General features: G+C 41.8%; 1 protein-coding gene across 1 annotated transcript in view; it reads left to right on the forward strand.

Annotated features, from left to right (window-relative positions):
• Positions 1-324: 324 nt before the first annotated feature.
• The window catches only part of RNF38 (ring finger protein 38), a 94,519-nt gene continuing 73,420 nt past the window's right edge, over positions 325-21,423 (forward strand). The window contains exon 1 of the mRNA XM_035140491.2: positions 325-1,057. Within this exon, the coding sequence (XP_034996382.2) occupies positions 529-1,057 (529 nt within the window). The 5' untranslated portion in view covers positions 325-528. The remainder of the gene's footprint in view (positions 1,058-21,423) is intronic.

Here is a 21,423-nt window from a genome sequence, read left to right on the forward strand (position 1 = left end):
TCGCTTTCCCTCCCCCTGACGGCGTGCTGCTGCTTTTGCAAAGAGGCGGTGCAGCGAGCAGCAGCTGCTGCTGCGTTTCCTGAGGAGATCTGCTACCTTTGTTTTTCTTTTGCACCGAATTACGCCCCCACGAGGCACACGCTCGTGGGCCAGGCGTGGAGGGAGAAGGAAGCAGGCGGGGGGGGGGGGCGGGCAAGCAAGGGGCAGCTGCCGCTTCTTTCTCCTCCCCTCCTCCCTCCCCCTCCGCTTCCCTTCCACCCACCCCCGGTGTACTTTGCTCGGCTGCTCCTCCTCCTCTTAAGGAAGTTTCCTCCCCCTCTTCTCTTCTCTTCTCTTCTCCTTCTACGAGCGCCGCCACTGCACTTCCCCATATTTCGCAGCCTTGCCTAACCGCCCGCCCCAACTACTCCCGGGGTGGGGGCAAAGAGAAGAGAGAGAGGAAGGGCTTTGACCGGCGGACCCCCCTTTCCTCCAGCACGGTGGGGCAGAGCAAGGCACCGGCGACCCCCGGCCCCTGAGCGAGGCCGAATGCCGGTGGCGGCGGCCAACTCGCACCCCCGCGCGGTGCAGCAGCCCGACGCCCGCCCCTTCGCCGCCTCCGTCCGCCTCCGGGACCGGGACCCCGCTAAACACCAGCACCAAGGCGCCGAGGAGCGCCCGGAGCCCCATCGCCACGGCCAGGCCGCCGGGGAGGCGGCGGCGGCGGCGGCGAGGGCAGCCGGCGGCAGAACGGCGGCTCCTTCCGGCGCCGCTTCGCCGCCCGCCCTGCTCGCTTTCTCGCCGTCTTCTCCGCCGGGCCCGCCGCCGCCGCCCGAGCCCCCACGGACTCGCTCGCGCTCCCGCTCCGGATTCTTCAGCCTCCTCGCCATGAACGGCGCCACAGCCACGGCAGCTGCCGCCGCCGCCGCACACTTCCAGCCGCCTCCGCCTCCTCCTGCCCCGCCGCATCTCCATGGGCCGAGCCTGTCCGAGTTGGGCGCCCGCAGCCAAGGCAGAGGGAGCCCCGCTGGACACGGGCACCCGCGGGCCCCGCCGGGAGCCAGAGCGCCCGCGCCAGGTAATTATGGGGGCCCAGGCGGGGGTTGGGCGAGGGGAGAGACGGGAGTGTGGGGCGCTTGGGGGTGGGAATGGGGGAACGGCTGTGTGGAGTAAACACGGAGCGGCGGGGGTGGGGGGTGGTGGTCTCGGTGGGGAGGAAGAGGCCGGCGGCGAAGCGGGGAGGTGGGGGTTGGAGGCAGCCTCTGAGGGAACGGGAGGTGACAGGATGTTTGTGAGGTGACTAATAAGTGGGTGCTGAGGTGAATTCCGCGTGAGGCGCCCAGCAAATATTCCAGAAGGCGGGGGCCGGGAACAAAAAAAAGGGGGGAGGAACATCTCACAAAAAGGGAAGCGCGGGGGGGGGGTCGGAAAAAAAGCACCTTGGGAATGCCTTGGCCAGCCTTCAACTTAATCATGTTTACTTGGGAGTGAAGTCCCACCGAGTTCAATAGGGCGCAACTTCCTAGTGAAGTGCGTTTAGGATGCCCGCCTCGTCAAAAGAGCGCTGCCTCTTAAAAGCCTCCTGGCCTTAAAATGATGCGTTAATTTGCAAGGTGCGGGGTCTTCTCTTCTAAAGAGAAGCCATAATAAACCGAGGAAATGATTAAAACCCAGAGACAAAGAGTACAAAAAAACACCCCAACCACCAAAAGCACCCCTTCCCCTCAACAACATGTGTTAGGCAGGATGGAAATAGAAGCTGCTTTTCCTCAAAGTGGTGGGGTGGGGGCTGAAGGTTCACCCCCACAAGAAGCACAGCATTTTGATTTCCCACAAAAGTTGTCACATTCAGCGCTACTTCTCCAAGGGTTGTTTGTCATCACCCCTTCCGCTTCTCAGTGGTGCTTTCCTCTTCTTATATGTGTTTGTGGGTCAGTGTTAAGTGTGTTAGTGTATGCATTTTCTTCTAATATGAAGGGCATTAAACATGCTGACTGTTTTTGTGTGGAGGGGCAGAGAGAGGGGAGAAGGCCTTGGACATTGGGAGGACTTTTCCTGTGCTTCTGTTGCCTGCATGTTGGCGACACATGTATCTTCCACTTCTGGGAAAGAGGCTCCCGATTCTTTAGTTATAAACTTGGTGTAGTCTGTGAATCGGTGTGGACAATTAAATTGTGTTACCTGGAATTGGAAGCTGGAAGGCTGTCCTTGGAGTGAAATGGCAATAGTGTGCATATGGAGATGAAAAAAAAACCCAAACTGGCTTTTTTTTGGGGGGGGGAGAAAGTTCACAATGCGGTAGACTAAATAACTTGAACAATTTTGCAGCTAGTGATTTTCAGAACAGCTAAAACTTTTAAGTGCATTGAAGCTAGAAATAATGTGACGAAGTTCAGTGGGGCGTTGAACCTAGCAAGATGCTGCGGTGGGGGGGGGGAGAGAGATTTTTTTGGGGGGAGACTTTTCTCATTTCGAAGATATCAGAATTTGTGACTCTGGAAGACCTGCCAAATAAAACTCTGGACCCGTGGTTCCCAACTTAGGGCACACACCCCACAGAGGGGCAATTTGATTTTTAAGGGGGGCAATATGGAAGCTTGTTAAGACCAAGTTAATGGCCTTTTAGGCTTCCTCCATGTGAATACGAGTTTACTTTTTGAATACTGTAATAAGAATTATGTGTCACGGGGGGGGGGTGTCAGGATTTTAGAGATGCTTAGGTGGGGCATGGCCAAAAAAAGGTTGGGAACCACTCCTCTAGACCCTAGAACAACCACTGTCACATAACATGCACTAAATTATACAATAATATCCATACCAAGTAGACATCTTTTACAGCAAGTACTGTATGCATGGTATATAATTTTCTTTCTTTAGGGAGTATTCTGGGTTTTCTTAGTTCCATTGAAAGAATCATGTCATTGACAGGGGAACTTGTAGTTGAGAGTGCCCATCTATTTATAAATTAATTAAAATATTTTTTTCCTTTGAGCCTGTAATTGTAATTGTTTTCTTGACTTTTCAAAATCTTATTGGTTCTGCTTTTGACATGAGTGTTCAAACTATCCCATGGCTTTAAGAATAATAACTGATACACTAAGGCAATATTTTCAGGTGTTTCATGACTAATATCACTTTATGGAATTAATAGTTTGGAATAAATTAGAAGTGCCAGAGCTTTAAATCTTCTTGGAAGTCACTCCCTCTGCCCTTGATGATATTCCTCCTAAATCCACATGTACGTGGGCTGGTTGTGGTTACTCACTAGTGAAGGAAGGGCACTCTACAAGTTGCATTGCTCATATGAGCACTTTAAAAATCAGGTGTCAGGTATCAATGAGTTCAGTATCAGATCAGGCTCTTGAACTACATTGTGATAGGTTCAAGTTTTGTCTTAATAAAGCAACTTTTTCTGGGTGCTGGAGATAATAATTTTCTGCACTGTACCCACTAAGTACAGTAATGCTAAAATGATCAATGTATTTTATTAAATGTCAACTTTCACCTCAGTAAGATAATCTTAGATATGATTTGCATTTAAAATAAGAGTTGCCTGTTAATACTTAAGGACATGAATTCTATTCCTCTCCTGAAATTTCGCATGTAATAAAGCCCCATGAATTTGCATTTGTGGAGCTGGTATGATCTGAAAGATGCCTGGTCCTGATTTCTTAAAAAACCTGTAAACCTAGTATGCTGATGAAACAGCAGAGAAAACAGTACTTGTGGGCTGGATGTGTATTTCTTTCAGCAGGGCAAAATCTTTTTTTTTTTTAAATTGTGGTAGCTGAATTTCAGATACCCCCCCAAAAGTTAAATACATCTTTTATTGAATTGGCTTTGTGCTGAGCAGCGGATACCTGATTTTGAACTTTAGGCCTATGTCCTAGTGCAGGCATAGGCAAACTCTGTCCTCCAGATGTTTTGGGACTACAACTCCCATTATCCCTAGCTAACAGGACCAGTAGTCAGGGATGATGGGAGATTTAGTCTCAAAACATTTGGAGTGCTGTTTGCCTATGCCTGTCTTAGTGTAAGGGATTATTTACAATAGTATTTAATGAGAGATACATCTTTTTCTGTTCAACTTTAAAGGTAAAGGGACCCCTGACCGTTAGGTCCAGTCGTGGACAACTCTGGGGTTGCGGTGCTCATCTCACTTTATTGGCTGAGGGAGCTGGCGTACAGCTTGTGGGTCATGTGGCCAGCATGACTAAGCTGCTTCTGGTGAAACCAGAGCAACACATGGAAACGCCCTTTACCTTCCCGCCAGAGCGGTACCTATTTATCTATTTGCACTTTGATGTGCTTTTCGAACTGCTATGGTAGGTTGGCAGGAGCAGGGACCGAGCAACGGAAACTCATCCGTCGCAGGGATTCGAACCGCCGACCTTCTGATCAGCAAGCCCTAGGCTCTGTGTTTAGACCACAGTGCCACCCACGTCCCCTGTTCAACTTTAAGAACTGCAAATATTTTTACGAATCTCAAATCTAAACATTCTGGCAGACACTTTGTTACTCCATTTTTATTTAATTTGAATACTTTTGAAGTCATTAAATGGAGTAATGTGGAATAAAGAGCAAAATATGTGACATAATTTGTAATGTATAGAGAGCATGCTTCAGTACTAGGTTATTTTTAATGTTTAGCTAAAGTGACTGATGTAGTTCTGGGGCTGAGCCAGTAATGATGGTACATATAATACTTTCAAATAAAGTGTTAGTTTTACATTGGGCTGTAGTAAATAATTCAAAATGATTTCAGTTCTTCTTTTCATTAGTTTTTTCTTAGACCTGAAAAATTCAGACATGCATATTTCCACCTGTACATGATTACTCAAGAAAACCCACCTAGATGATGGGACTAGTTTCAAGTAAGTGTGCATAGGATTACAATTGTCATAGGAAGACATAAAGCTCTCCCATTACACTTTGGAAACAAGTGTTAGACTTTATTTTATTTTATTTTAAAAAAATGGAATAGACTTCCAATTAATGATGCCACTCTAAACCAAGAAGAGGTTAGTTGTAGATGATCAATCCCTCCTTTTTCACACAACAACAGTGGCTTATCCTTGCATAGTTTCTGGTTGAACTATTGCTTCAATGGAGAGTAAACCAATTGGGAGTTCATACTTTGGCTGACCTTTGTAGCACGCCATTTTCATCATTGATACAACCCTTTACCTTCCCCTGTCCTCTTCCTATGTGTGCTCTGCACAATCTTCAAATCTGCTCTGGGGGGTTGGGGGAAAACCCAAGACAGATTTAGGAGGAACACTATTCAGTTTATTCAGTCATTGAATAAACTCATTATATAAATTTTCAAACCTGTGGTAAGCTTTCAAGTTACCCAGAACTCTTCTTCAGGCAAGATGTTACACAAAGCAGGGGTTGAGGGGGAAGGGGACAAAGGAAAACAAGGTTCAAACATTAGGATGATGATGTAGCTGTGAGGTTAGCTTGTTCTACCCTGTTTCTCATATTTTAAGACATACCCATAAAATAAGCCATAGCAGGATTTTTAAGCATTCAAGGAATATAAGCCATACCCCGAAAATAAGACATAGTGATAGGCACAGCAGCAATGCCGGCCGCAGCAGGTGGAGGAGGAAAAAAGTAAGACATCCCTTGAAAATAAGCCATAGTGTGTTTTTTTGAGGAAAAAATAAATATAAGACGTGTCTTATAATATGAGAAACACGGTAAGATTGCAGGCTAGATAAGTCCCTCTCAGGTGCTACAGAAACCAGGTTACACATGTAGAATTCTGGGATAAAAAAGCAATGACTGCTACTCATTTCTGAGAAATCAAAGTCTAATTTGTAACCCAGATCAATCCCAAACCTTAAATGGAACACACAGGTTGCTGGGTAGGCAGAGACCAGAAGTAAAGAGAAACATGGCAGCCTTTAATTTAGCAAAGCCACTGATTAATTTTGATGTACTAAGTAAAAAAGCCAAATGAAGCCAAATTGTATAGTATTACCAAGTGCTTTGAGGGGATGTCCTCGGCTGTGCTAAATTAAAGAGACTTTGTGGAACATCTTCCCTGATGAAGAGTTCTAGAGAACTCAAAAGCTCGCCACACTTTGGTGACATTTTGGTTGGCCCTCCTAAAGGCTTTGCCCAACTGTGGCTGTTGGGTAAGTGAGGTGTCTCGTATCATGCTGGGCTTGGAGAATTTGGGAGAGGAACAGAGTCTGCGGCTGCATACGTCTTACCATTTATTCTGGCTCCAGTGCGCTTCCACTGCGGAGTATAAATCTGTATACAAATGTTGTTACCAACAACCCTGTGCTGTAGTTCAAAGCTTTCCAAACTGTGTCGCAACACATGTGTCTGCTGCATTGTGTAGGTGTGTCACGCAAACACTCCCCATGTGTCACCAACATGAAAAGTTTAGAAAGCTCTGCTGTAGTTTCCTTAGAAATACTCCTGTCTGGTGCTTTTTCTCTCAAACCAGCTTCAACCTGAAAGGAAAACTTAAGCCACATTCGCTTTGCAGTTAAGCTTGGAGACAGGCAGCCATTGTGCCTGCATGGATGACAGCTTATGCACAGGTGAGATCTTCATGTTCGGGGGAGGGGCTGCAGGGGCAAGGAAACCAAACAGGTAACATGCATCGGTGAAGACATCCCCACATCTGTAGTGTGCATATAAATGTGCACATGCAACTTGAAATGCAGCAGGGGAAAACTTACCTCACTGTGTTTTAAGCTGCTAATGTGCACATAGCCTGACTGTCTGGTCCAGCAGAAGCTGAGAGACTCCTCCCTTCTCAGATTTCTGTGATGAGGGGGAAGGGGGAAGGGTCTCTTGCTTTGTGCTGGGCAGCTAGCAGAAGATGATCGCCAGTAAGAGACTTATGGTCATTGGTGTTGACTACACAATTGGGCCTCTGTAACCATTGCTGTTCCTTCCTACTTTGTTTCTATGCTGATAAGATGACATAGTGGAGGTTCCATACTCCCTTGTATTGTGTATGAGGGTGTAAGTGCCTTTGAAATGGGTGTTTCAGTGTAGAAGAATTAATTTTTGTAGTTTCAGCTTCTCATGCTGCTGGAGAATTCTCTTAAATAAACAGGTGGGAATCCTACTTGTGGATTCTCCTGATTAATACTTTATCAAACTATTTCTGCCTAGAAAGACAGACATACTTACACTCTCCTTTCAAATCACACTGTCTAGCTATTTTAAGCAGCCCAGAGGACACAGTAGTAAACTACTGCTGGTCAAGTACAAACTGTACAGTGATGTAAGCATGCAGTAAACCAGTAGTATAGTTGTAGATTGAGCATATCTATATGCAGCTGGAAATTGATTCTTTTGTGGGGGTTATTTTTAAAAATAAAAGATTGAATTATTAGCATTTCAGTTGTGTTTTTTTTTTAAAACTGGTTTATGAAATTTACAAATCTAACATATTTTAAAGCCTATATTCTTCTAATCTTAATCTGGAATGATGATCCTTTATTGCTCAAATTGAGTTGAAGTCTGCTTTTTCTGAAGAAAAAGAAAACAAAGTTTAAAAAAAGACATAAAAATATGACCTAGTTATATGACTGTTATTACTGTGGGCTTTTTCTTGAACCAAAGAACAAGCAAACCATCACATCTGCTAGGATATAGGATCCAGGAGACGTAATTCTGTATTTCCCTAGGATCATCCACTGGACCCCACCTGGGTGAACCTATTTTTTTTGTAACTCCCTGAGATCTGCAGTGTGTTCAGTTCTGAATATTTTATTACTTTACTAACCAAACAAGGAGGATATTTACTTTTGATTTCATGAAGAAACACTGTTTTGCTCACTAACAACCAGCAGTTTTTGGAAAGTGATAGGCACTCAGTGACCTTGCTTTGTGTCCTGCATGTGGATAGAGACAACCAAACAGAAATCTTGTCTGTCTGTCTCTCTATCTCGCACACACACACACGGCCAGGGGTAGCCAATGTAGTGCATGCCAGATAAACTACATTTTTAATCAGCTCCAGCATTGGTCAGGGATGATGGGAGCTGAAGGGTACTATCTAAGCTTAAAATAATTATAGGAATATCCTCTTTATTTACAAATCAGTGTTTTATTATTTTATAGTAGCCAGTTAGTATGCAAGTGTATTCAGGAAATGTATGAACTACAGTTTTACCTGCTACTGGTGCATCAGGTACAGCTATTTCTAGTCAGGGATAGCCTGGCCATGGTGATCCATGCATTAATAACCTCAAGACTTAATTGTTCCAATGCACTGTATGTGGTGAGCCTAATCTGGAAGCTTCAGCTGATGCAAAATGCTGTGGGCAGATTATTATTATTTTTAATGGAGACAAACTACTGCCAGCACATAACTGAGGTGCACTGGCTGCTCATATGTTACCAGGACAGGTTCCAGGTTCTTGTATTTTTACAAGGTTTTTTAACAACTCTGGTCCAAGATATCTTAAGGGCCACCTGATCTATTATATTCCTGCTTGAGCACAAAGAACTTTGGGGGGAGTGTCTTGTTTATGGTCTCCCAAGTCTCAGATTCACAGCTTGCAACTACTTAGGAAACTGAGCATTGAGTGTTGTGTGGGCCTAGTCCTGTGAAAGTCCCCCCTGAGATTAGAAAGACACCCTCCTTGCTGAACGTCAGGCACACGACAAAGACATTCTTCTACCACCAGGAATATTAATGTAGTGTTTGGCTTAGTGATGCCTTTTTATTCTCTGTGTGGTTTATTTTTACTCTCACTGCTTAGAATTGATAATGATCAAGCGGTATATAAACGCCTTAAATAAACCATACAATATGAAGTAATGTCAGAATGATAACAATGTTACAGCAAATGCAAAATAATTTTGTGGCACGTTAAAAGACAATTTTTTTGTGGCATAAGCTTTTGTGGGCATGAACCACTTCATCAGATACATGGGAGGTGTGATTTAAATTGGTCCACTATGCCTCCATATTTGGAATGTCACTCTGTAGAGAATAAAAATAACATTGAAAGTAGCCTAAAAATATGCACCTGTCCATATCAAAATGACATAGTTTAACTCTTGATGGGGTTACATATCCTCTGAAGTGGGCATGTAGCTTGTGGGTATTTCTGGATCCTTTACTGTTGCTCGAGGCTCAGGAGGCCTCAGTGGTGTGGAGTACCTTCCATCAGCTTTTGCTGGTGGCCCAGCTGCACCCATATCTGGACAGGGATAGCATAATTTATGTCATCTGGTGCTGGTTTTGGACTATAAAGCCCAAAAGAGCTCAGGACCACAGTACCTCAAGGACCGCCTTTTGCTATATGAACCAATCCTGTGATCTTTATCTGAGGCCCTTTTTCTCCACAAGAGGTCTGAAGGGTGGTGACACGAGAACAGGCCTTTTCTGCGGCGGTTCCCTGTTTGGAATGCTCTCCCCAGGGAGATGCCATATATTTAGATGCCAGGTGAAAATGTTTCTCTTCAGTCACGTGTTCAGCTAATTAACATTTTATGTGGAAGGGAGTTTATTGATTTGGTTTTTTAAAAAATGTATTTTGTATTCTCATTTTGTCTTTTTCTGCTGTGAACTGTCCTGGGATCTTTGAATGAAGTGCAGTGTACAAATTTAATAAATAATAATGATAATAATAATAATAATAAACTTGGCTCATTGTATGTTACATAAAGATTGGAGGGATAGGTGAGCCAAAGGAGTGTCAACATGGTATTTTAAGCTGTTGCTCTTTATAATCCCAGATACCGGTAATTCATTTAGGCTGCAATCCTATGTACAGTTCCCTGGGAGCAAGTGCCTTCCTCCTGAGCTTAGAGAACCTATGTCTAAGACTAAACACACATAGGATTGTGATACTTGCAGGGAAACTATAAATATCTGGGGTGTTAAAAGGTAAAGGGACCCCTGACCATTAGGTCCAGTCGTGACCGACTCTGGGGTTGCGGCGCGTATCTCGCATTATTGGCCGAGGGAGCCGGCGTACAGCTTCCAGGTCATGTGGCCAGCATGACAAAGCTGCTTCTGGCGAACCAGAGCAGCACACGGAAACGCCGTTTACCTTCCCGCTGTAGCGTTACCTATTTATCTACTTGCACTTTGACGTGCTTTCAGGTTTTTTAAAAATATTATAATCTTTATTGATTTTATTATATGCATATAACATCTTGTATTTCCAATTCATTTTACATTCCAATAATTTAACTTGTATCACAGTTGTTTACACCCAATACAAAACCGAGTGAAGGCTTGTATCACATATACACTTATGTTGCTTTTATTTATACACCGTGAAAGTAAGATATAAGCATTCCCTATTTCCCCTTATTCCCCACTGGTCAACTTCCCTTCTTCTTTCTTCTGTTTTCTTTAATCTTCCTTATAGTTCGCGTAATTAATTTCATCTTTCGATTGAATTTCTATATTATTTTGTTAGGGTTTTTTACCCTTAGTATTTACAATATGTCACCGCCTATTTTCTTATGTAGTTTAAACAGTCTACTTTGTATTAGTTATAGATAATATCTCTCTTCTTTTCTAATTTAAATTTTTATATTCCGATACGAGGTTTTACATGCTTTCGAACTGCTAGGTTGGCAGGAGCTGGGGCCGAGCATCGGGAGCTCACCCTGTCACGGGGATTTGAACCGCTGACCTTCTGATCGGCAAGCCCTAGGCCCGCGTCATCTGGGGCATTAGAAAAGTATAATTATGGAGTTTGCACATTTAGAACTGTTTGGGCCACATCTTCAGAGTCCTCTTTATTTATTGAAATTGGCTATCACAAAAGTACTGGTAATAGTAAGATGGGACAGTGAATTTCTGTGCTCAATTCTTTTTGTTTTATCAGCTGTCTTGGCAAAATAGAGTTAAAGTGTTCTGTGAAATTTATTAGTCAAACCTTTTTCCTATTTCCTCACTTTTTAAAATGTAATCTGAGATCATTACACTTAATACATGATTGAAGTGTCACTGTGGTTCAGTGTTAGAAACTGAGATGAAAGCTAGGAGCTAAATGGCACCTTAAACCTAGGTTATGGGTGCAACAATGGAATGTCTACGTTCCCTTTTTTACAACAAGAATACAAAGCTGAAAATGAATGAACTGCAGCTAAAATATTAAGTTCATTTTTTACATGGTCTTGTCCTTCCCCTGCTCACGCCCCTAATATTGTTAAAAGGGTCTCTTCTCCAGTCTTCAGAGGGTACCGTAGCTGGAAGTGGAGAGGAAGAAAAAGGTCCTCCTTTCCTTCCACTCTGCAGTTTTAATTTGAAATCTTAGGTGCAGTATGGCACCCAGAGCTCAGAAACTGCTCGTGCTAATGAAATTCCCTGTCACAAAATGTGCCTAGAACCATGGGAGTTTCAAGCACTGCTGTGGTTTAGAAATTAGTGTTCCCAGTACTGACTAGGCAAATCTGGATTCAACTCCTGTTCATGAATCTTCTGGCTTTCCTTGAGCAAGTCATTCTGTTATCCTTGGTATATCTATGGAAATGGTATTGCTAAATACCAACTTTACAGGACTGATGTGCTGTTTAATAAAGTGAAAGCATTTTCCCCAAATGAATTCAGTAGAATGAAGTAGAAAAAACTGTGTTTGTATGTCAAATGTTATGAAAATCATTGAGGGGGTATATACATTTTGTTAAATAATTAAAATAAATGTTTGATATGCATAATTCAGGTTTTCATCAGTATATTCATAATTAATGCCAAAGATATGTACCACAATTTCATATGTATGCTTATTTGATGGCAAATGTGCATAGGATTTCAGCCATAGGTTGTGTACATACGGTACTGACTTTGAAGCATATTCTTCTCCTCAGAGTAATTTTGGGCACTGTATGTTACTCCTCACAGGCTTACAATTCCCAGCAATCTGTAGCAAACTACAGAGCCCAGAAAAAAAAGTTTTTAGAATGCTTTAAAGATGGTGTGCGTATTTGGCCTTAGTCGTTGAGTTAGCAAAGCAATATTGGGATGGGACATTTTGCTGAGCAACTTTACTTCTCTTTCATATAAGAACTAGATCCCAGAGAGACAGAGGCAAAATGAAGAAGAAAGCAGTCTCTAGCCATATCTCGTGTCTTGTAGGAGATAGAGAGGGAAGCAGCTTGGGCAGGTTTGCTCAATATGTGACTTCTATATCAGCCAACCAGCCCATTTATTGTGGCCTGCCAGTAGCTTGCAGTCACCATTCCCTTCATGTTTTGCTGTCCTAGACAGGCAGAAAAAACCTAGGAGGTTTACCATGCATAACTGCTGGTTGCATTTGGCTTGGTGAGTCAGAATTCGTACAGGCCTTGCCTAGAGACAGGTTTCTGGGTTGGGAGGTGAGATCTTCCTTGTAATGGAACATTTTAGTTGGCTTATTTATTCATTAGTACTAGATGTTTTTGGCTTTATTAAGGGAAACTTTATAAAAATAAGTTTTGAATATGTCAAGGCAGTTTTTGGGGTACCCTTGCTTGCTTGCTAATACCTCAAATCTCTCATGGTATTTAGGATTGTTTTATTAATTGTACTAAGATCTTTAGGTTTAGTCTTCAACATGGTTCAGTTTCATTTTTTTTAAAGGCAGTAAAAGTGTTCATAATCAAAAGGCACATATTCACCAGTTTTACTTTCAAATACTGTGATGAGAGGTTATGAAAAGCTGTCTTCTAAACTGCTTTAGTTTGAAAGAATTCAGTCTGAGGGATCTACGCCTTTTTTGAATATGCAAAATTCATCATGTGAAGGTTATAAACCATGTAAAAAGCAGTGAATGAAAAAACCAGTAGTTCACAGAAATCTTGACAGATGTTGTACATTTTCAACAGTGTGAATCTTGAATTGGCACAATATTTTTAAAAATTGTTTTAAAGCAGTATATTTTGCCTTGTAATTGAAAAGCATGTACTGTAGCTTTATAGCAAGTTGTATCCTTAAAAGTGACATTTCATGATACCCTTAAATAAAAAAAATACAGAGTTTTCATAATTATGAGCAAGTACAATAGTTTTGTGGCAATTTAAAAAATTGTGATTGATTAGATGAAAACTGGACTTCCATATTTAGTGTGTGCCTCATTTGAATACCTTAGTCTGAAACACATCCTTAATGAAAACTTGGACAGCAGAGGTTTACAGTATTTAATGGAGTGCAAACATGCAGAAATAACTCAGTACCTCTGCTAAGTGACATTTCTCTTGAAGCTTCTGAATTAATTACTAAAGACTTGGAAAGTACAGTTAATAAAGGAATTAAGTCTCAATAAATAAGTAAATATATAAATGGCAACATTTAATAGCCAGAAGCACATAACTTAAACATTTCCCCATTTCATGTAGCTGTTGAGAGCTAGTATTGGACTGGGAAGAACTTGGTCAGTGACGTTTACCGGGTGGCATGGAGTTGGTCAGCATCTATCAGCACCAAACCTTCCTCATGATGGCTGTTGTTTGAAATAATTTCTAGACCACCCTTTTAAAAAAAAATCCCGAACCAAAACACATCTGAAAAAGACCATGTGAAAAAATGAACCCATAACCTAAGTTTAAGGTGCCATTTAGCTCCTAGCTTTCAAGGTGGTAGGATACTGGAGTAGATAGTTCTCATTTAGCAAGTTTTTTATCTCATTTAGGAAGGTTCTTCCTATAACTTGTGTGAGTCAATGAGTCCTCAGATAGAACTTTCATATGTTCTCATGTCACCTCAAGGGGACACATACACAAAAAGGAAGTACAATACCCAAACTCAAAAGTAGGCTGAAGCGCAGAAATAGGTATGCATAGAAATGTGTAGATTATACTCCCCCCCCATAAACATGCATGCACGCACACACACACACACACACACGTGCAGTCCCCCTTTATGTGTGTTCAATATATTCACAACTGTGCATACATGTATTGTGCTGAACCCGGAAGTGACCTGGAAACATCATAAAGGTGTCACTGAAACATCACTAAAAAGGCGGATGCCTGTTTGCAGGCTTTTTCAATGGGCTTCAGTTATACACGATTTCACTGATGCATGCAGTGCCTCGGAACATAACCCCCTGTAAATGGGGGCCTGCCTGTATTCATAATAAATATTTCTGACAAAACTGAAAACCTTGGTCTGAGGGGGGGGGGGATATTTACAGGAAACTTGCCTATCTTATCTGTAGAAAATCTGAGTATACAAGATAAGTCTTGAAATATGTAGGTTGGTGTTTTTCTAGTGCCCAATCTGTAAATATGCCAAATTCACCTCATGTCACTTTAAACATGATGCATTTCAATTGAGTTGTTTCACTCATTTTGTTATTTGTCAGATGCTGAATAATCAAATGATGTATGAGAATATGTGAACTACATCAGTTATCTTTACTGGGAACTTATCTATCCATCCTTGCCCCCCATTTGAATAAATTATTGTAGCATGAAGAGCCTGGGTGAATTTAGTTGCATTAACTAAACTTTGTAAAGGATTATTAAGGCTTGGAATAATATTAGGCCAGAGGTTTGCAATGCTGCATTTTTAAATATGAGCAAAACACTCATGGATGAAAGATGGCAAATGGTTGAAATAATTTATAAGTTCATCTCATGTATTGCTAATCATGTTACCAGTTTTGAGAGCATACTTCTGTTAATGAAAGCCTGCATCTGAGACTTTAGCATTTGACAGATGTAACATAAATTGCACTGTTAAACTAGCTGTGTCTATGAATAATAAAATCTGCAGACAGAAAAGTATTTCATAATTGAGGGGAAGATCTATTTCTGTATGGTATATTAATATGAAATATTGGAGTGAGTGAGAATTGTTCATTTTCACTCTATATATATTGGGATATTTTCTCCCCCCCCCCAAAAAAAATACCAGCTGAAAAAATGAAGGGGTTCTTCAAGCACGGGCATTTTGAGTCTGCAGCTCCTATTGATTTAAATGGGAGTTTAGTATCCATTAGCTTTCTGAATCAGCCCTAAGGCAGTTGAAGTACGTTATAAGGTATACCTATATTATAAGGTATAGGAGCTGACATCTGCATAGCCAGAGTCCATCTGGATATGGCATAAAGTCAGCAATGGCTTAGCTAGAAATGAGGCAGAGATTATTTGGAGATGCTACTCTCTACCATAACCTTTGTGAAGCTGACAGCTGACTAAAAGATTTAATTCTATCTTTTCAGAAACAGATATAGTAATACAAATGCCAGCTGATTATCTATTAGTCTTAGCAAAATGCAGTCCAAGGCACATCTGTAAATAGATTTAATGAAATATATTGGACTTAATTACAAATTAGCCAGACATTTTGGCATTCAGTTAACCCAGGTTTTTTAAGCAGCTACTTGTCTGCGGTGTGCAAAAACAGGTGATCAAAAAGGGAAGCTTTTTAATATGGGATTGAATGTTTGTTTCAGGTTTCCTGTGCCATACAAATAGCTAAAGCAGATATTTGATAAAGTAAGCTAGTTACAGTTTGGGTGGGTTGTTGATTTGCAGGAGTGAGTTGCCAGCTGCCCATTTATTGCCTCCAGGTGTATAGCAGAGCAGCAACCATTATAACTGGAAGCAGAAATACTGTACACTGCTGACTGGATATGCTGTTGCAGTACTTTTGCATTGCTCTCCTGATTTTGTAAGCACTGGGAAGCAAAACATGGCCACACTGCTTATGACACATTTGTAACTGTCCTGTGATATGCTGGAGTAGTTTGAGGTGGGGGGAGTGACACTTGGTAGGGCAGGACAGATCCCTTGATTAAAAGCCTGTTTAAACAATTGTGCGAAAGAGGCAATGTAAAAGAAGTTTGGTAATGGTGAAGGAAGTGGCAGTAGTGTGAATAGATAAGAGTTATATTTTCCATATATAGAATGGCTGAGTATGGAACTGGCCATATGTGATGTAGCTAATTTATATTAAGATGGTAGAAGTGTGATTATCAGTACAGGACTGCTGTGGGCTATGCCGATTGGCTGTCCACACTAAGTTCAGCATCAATATGGCAAGCCGAGGTATGTCAGATTGCCTAAGGAGAGGTGAACTGGTCTCGGTTGGATACGGAGCAGGTAAAAAAACCCCATGCCAATCAGTAGTGGGACCGCGCTTGCGAATAGCTGCTGCAGCCTTACCTGGGCAAGACAGCAAAACCCAGAACTGTGATTACTTTCAAAGGGAAAAAAGTGAATAAAGGGAAAGGGTGGCAGTAGTTGTGGAGAGGGCAGTACATGTTCAGTCTTCAAAATCATACCCACCCTTTTCTCTTCCCTTGCTCACATTTTGATTAAGATCCTCCATAAAGAACAGTAGTGGAAAACTCAGAAGTTTGTTCATTACACTGTGAGATTTTAGCAGTCTTAATAAAATTGTTATCCTACTTTCAGATTTTTTCTAATGTGACTTTCAGATTTTTTCTAATGGACCATTGTGGGTTACCTATGCTTTTTGTGCACTCTGGTGAATATAAAATTTTGTTATCCAAAAGAGAGGTCTTAAAACTAGAAATGAATTTATCTACTACCACCTGAAGATGGAAGTTTACTTTGAAGGGGTTACATGCCTGCAACCACTAAACAATATTCTGCTTGGCTGCTTTCGATTATTTTTACCTTGTGCTTCAAAATTAATGTCCAGCTTGGCTGATATAAAAAAAATACAATGTTTATCTTTACTTAATTTACTTTTGCTTTCTCTCTCACAAGAGAAAAGAAACTCATGTGCTCTACTTGGTGCTGGTGAAAGGTCTGAGTAAGTGCTGGCTTTAATAGTTTCAATTTAAAGACCACAGCCATTATTTTTCTTCGTTCCAGCAACACTTAGGCCCCATCTACATCATACATTTAAAGCACATCTTCTGCAAGAATCCTGGAAACTGTGGTTTATTTAAGGGTGCTGGGAATTGTAGCTCTGTCACGGGTAAACTACTTTCCCCCAGGATTCCTTTCTTTGGGGATGGGGCTTTGGTGTATGGTGTGTACAGTATGCACCAGTATGCACCTTGAAGCTGTTTTGCTCCAAATGGAGACTCATTTAATTAAAGCTGTCAAACAGCTGCATTATTTGTACAGTCCATCTTAAGGCACTGCAGACTTTGGGCCTTAAATGTCATACTACTTTCCCCCTCTATATCCTACCCTCATTTTTCTTAACATCCAGTCTGATAAAGTGTTGTGGAGAACTTGAAAGATTGTTCACTATTTGTAACATTTTTGTCGCTCCTAATAGAACCTGTATTAGCCTGTTTTTGAATCAGAATTAGTGTCTTAACAGGTTTGTGTTACAATGCCTCTGTCCCAAAACAATAATCCTAGCAAAGAGATGCCCTTATGCCTGCAGGTCTTGTTCTCAGTCTACTTTTAAAGTTCATTTTATTGCATGCACAACACAAGTTATTTTTAAAAACACATGCCATTGCCACTTCAATACAAACTTATCAAAGGAGCTAAAATGTGAATTAACTACAGCTCCCTCTTAGATTGGGAACAAAACATCAAGCTGTCACGAGCTGAATGACACCCAAAACTCTTTAAAGGGATATTGTCAGGGAAGAGAGAAGACACAATATTAGAACTAGTCTTTTTTTGAGGGGGGCAGGGAGAGTGAACTTAAGGCTATGTACAAACAAAACATCAGTGATGGAGCCACTCTGGAAATACATTTCCTGCATTAATGTTTGAATTAATCTCTAGTGGAGCTGGGGGGGGGCATTTCTTCAAGTTTGCCTTGGAAAACAGCTGTGTCCAGTGTTGGTTGGCTGCTGACCTTTGATGTCATGAACCAACCTCCCCCTTTTCAGAGAAAAAGAGATTGCTTTATAAAAACACATGAATGAAAATTTAATTGAATAAATGCACATGTAGAGCTTCCGGGGGGGGGGGGGGGAGCACACAACCTGTCTGAAAGGAGGGGGTGGGGGGAGGAGAGAGGCCGAACTACTAACTGAATTAGCATTTATATTGCTGGTAGGTCTGTCTGTCACATACCTTATGAAGGTGGGAGGGTGCCAGGCTCTCTGTGGGAGAAAAATCCAGCTGAGGCCCCTCCTTTAACATTTCATTTGTACACAGCTCTCAAAAGCGTCATTTTAATTACAAATTAACTGCTTCCATTTTTGCACCTCTCTCTTCATCCTGTGTTTACAGAAAGAGCTGAAATTTCACTTGCAGGGTGCATTGTTTTCTCATGTATGTTTTTTTTATTAAATCCTTTTATTATTGATAAAGCAGCGATTTTGTAGCTGTGCTTCATTCTATCACACATCCAGGTATGGGTTTTCTCAGTGTCCTTTAGTGACTGAAGAGGCAAGCAAGTACATAGCTGGAATGAAAGGGGCAATAGGGATGTAGGCAGCAAAGGGAGAGGAAAAGATAACAGTTGGTGATGTTCAATAAAGCCATAAGGTTATCCCTGTACAACAGGTTTCTTAAACTGAGGTTCAAATAAGACAATACAGTACTTTAAATTTGTTAATGCATTTAGTCTTAGTGTTTCTGATTTTTCATTTTTGGGAGGGGTTGGTTACCACAATATGCATATGGGTTTGTGTTTCTTTAACGCTTTTTCTTTGCACTGTTATCTTGTCAAAAACTAACCTCTCCTGATGCTGTTTATTGCCTGCAAGGGGACCTTGGAGCTATATACGGTAGCAGGTTGTATCTCAGAATTAACTTTCTGAGATAAACTGTTTTCCAGGACCCTGGAAGCTTCTGGTGTGTGGTGTTAATTTCCCAGCTTGAAATAGCTGTAGTTCCCTCTTTCAACTAGTAGCAATGGTATTTCAGGGAGTAGGAAATTGCTTGTGATGTAGGTTCCCTTTTTGTGGTGCTCTAATCAGGGTACAGCAGTAGCAGCTACACTTTTCATCCCTGAACCACCTTTGCCTCCAGATATCTTTCTGTAGTTGTCTTCATTCATCATTGGGCTCTGTTGCATTTGCCTCTTTACTACAAATATTTTAAGTGTATACATAAACTTCTGTGGAAAATGCAAGGCAAAAACTTACGTAGAAAGGGTAGACAGAAATCTTCTATTCCAACTGTGCTCTCTAGGGCTGGGCATTATCAGATTTTCAACATTGCAATATATCACCAGCCAAACATCGCAGTCTGGCGATATACCACAATGTTGGGAAAAAACAAGCTGCATTGGCCTCAGCCTGCAAGGCACCAGGTGAAATTTACATAGCTCTCACCATGGGAGCTGAGGCGGTTTCATCCCAGCACCTAGCAGGCTGGGACAACACAGCTTGTTTGTATGGCTCAGCTGGGCCATCCCCAGCTAAGATATCCCAGTGCTCATGAATGATGGGGCTCCTTTGCATGTCTCTGCTGGGGATCAGGAGGGCTCAACATCCTCAGCAGAGCCATCCCCGGTGCTCCCCCCATGTCAGTGCCGGGCTGCGGGATCCTTTAACTGCTTGACTGAGGTGAGCGACAACTGCACACTCCTTAGCCGAGCAGTTTAAAGATGCAGAGGGAGGAACAAGCTGTATTGGCATCTCGCCGCTGCGGCTTTTTTCTCCCTCTGTGCAGTATGAGGGCAGAGTGGGATGGCGATTTCACTCAGCGATATATCGCTGGTGAAACTGCCACCACTCCTGAGTCCCTCTGCTAGCAATGCTCGCTGGAGGACGTCGCTAGCAGAGGGACTCGGGAATGTGGGGTTTCACCAGCGATACACCGCTGAGTGATGCCAGCATCTGCTCCTCATACCGGTTTTGGGTGAAATATTGATATATCCCCCAGGCATACCATGCACCAATTTAATTGTTTAATTGCGAGCCTGTTATTTGAATCTAAACCAAGTTGGGCTTCATTTGCAGTTGGTTGGAAAGCAAGTAAAAGGGCTTGATTTTGAGTCAGTCTATGTAAGTGTCAGTTCTGTGACACAAGGTTTATTACTTTACATCTGTTCTGCCTGGCTGCATACAGACAAGGGAGAGAAGTTATATTGTTGTCTTGCCCTGGGCTGTTTTTCGTTGCATTCCTGTGACTAAAGCTTGTAGTGTGGGAGGGTTTATAGGAGTGTCTTTCTGCCCACGAGTTAGACATGGGATTTTAAACCTAAGTCAGTTTCAGAATATCTCTGCCTGACCAGTAGATTTAGAACAGTTTTGCCTTGCCTTTTCATAGAGGCTCAAAGTAGCTTTCTAGTGTGCTAAATTGTAATCCTTTCCCTGTAATGATTTCTAGCCCCTAGTGGAATAGAGTGTTTCTGGAAAGGAAAATCTTAAATTAGCCTTCAGTGTTATGAATAGCATAGATATTTGTAAGTAAATTGTGGCTACTAGCAACATGATGGAATGCATTTTGGGGAGGGAACTCCATAACATGTAGCATATTGCCATAATTTTAGACATTCTGTTGTGAATTGCCATGCTTTAATGCACACATATTGCTCTATTGCATTACAAATACACCCCCTTAAATGTGCAAATTTACACCCTTAAACATGAAAGCTTAAATGGCAGGTGGCTATTTCCTGATTTATCTTTCAGATATATAGGGGGCATGAAATACCTTAAGTGGCTTTAACTGGTATTTCTTGTTGAAAAGATTAAAATGTAAAAGGAGGGGTTGGTGGACTGGATAAGTATGACTAAAGGAAGAAGTGAACTGGAAGTTCTCATGCATTCTGAAAGTGGATGGAAGATGTGCAGGTAGGTTAAATGAATATAGCAAAAGTAGTCTCATTGAGAGATCATACAATCTATTATTTCAACAGTAGGCCACAACAGAAAACAAAAAGTAAATAATTACAGAAATAAAACATTTACTTGACATTTGTGCAGGAAAAATAAAAGATGATGTGCACAAAACTCAGGAAAGAGCAGTATGCTGGAAAAAAATTGGCTGATTTTTTAAGGATAGTTTGTATATACAAATATCAAAAGAATGCAGTCTTTTAGCCTAGGATCAAAGAACACATTCTATCATAAATTGTACCAATTTGTATCTCAAATGTGTTTTGAAAATTGTTGCTGGAGATGGGCAGAGCAATCCTATACAGCAGGCATAGGCAACCTTGGCTCTCCAGATGTTTTGGAACTACAACTCCCATGATCCCTGACCACTGGCCCTGTTAGCTAGGGATCATGGGAGTTGTAGTTCCAAAACATCTGGAGAGCCAAGGTTGCCTATGCCTGCTATACAGTATACCAATTATGTGGTGGTGGGAATATTGCAGTGGAACAGCTTGCTGTATGTGTTCAACCTGGGAAGAGAAAATAGTCGCAAAATACAAAAAGGCTTTAAAATACTGTAGCAGGAATCCCTGGAACACCCATCAATAGGGGTGTTGCCTATAACATACACCCCTTTGCTGCCCACATTTGGAGCGAACCAATTAGCTTATGATGACTGAGACAAATGTCTTTGCATCACCATACATGCAACACACATGATTATGCCAGAGCACCCCAATCCATCAGCTGCAATAGCCTGGTCAGCAAGGGAAATGTTGCTGATGCCTCCAGACATCCC

The sequence above is a fragment of the Zootoca vivipara genome, chromosome 16, assembly GCF_963506605.1.
Source record: "Zootoca vivipara chromosome 16, rZooViv1.1, whole genome shotgun sequence".
Classification (NCBI taxonomy): domain Eukaryota; kingdom Metazoa; phylum Chordata; class Lepidosauria; order Squamata; family Lacertidae; genus Zootoca; species Zootoca vivipara.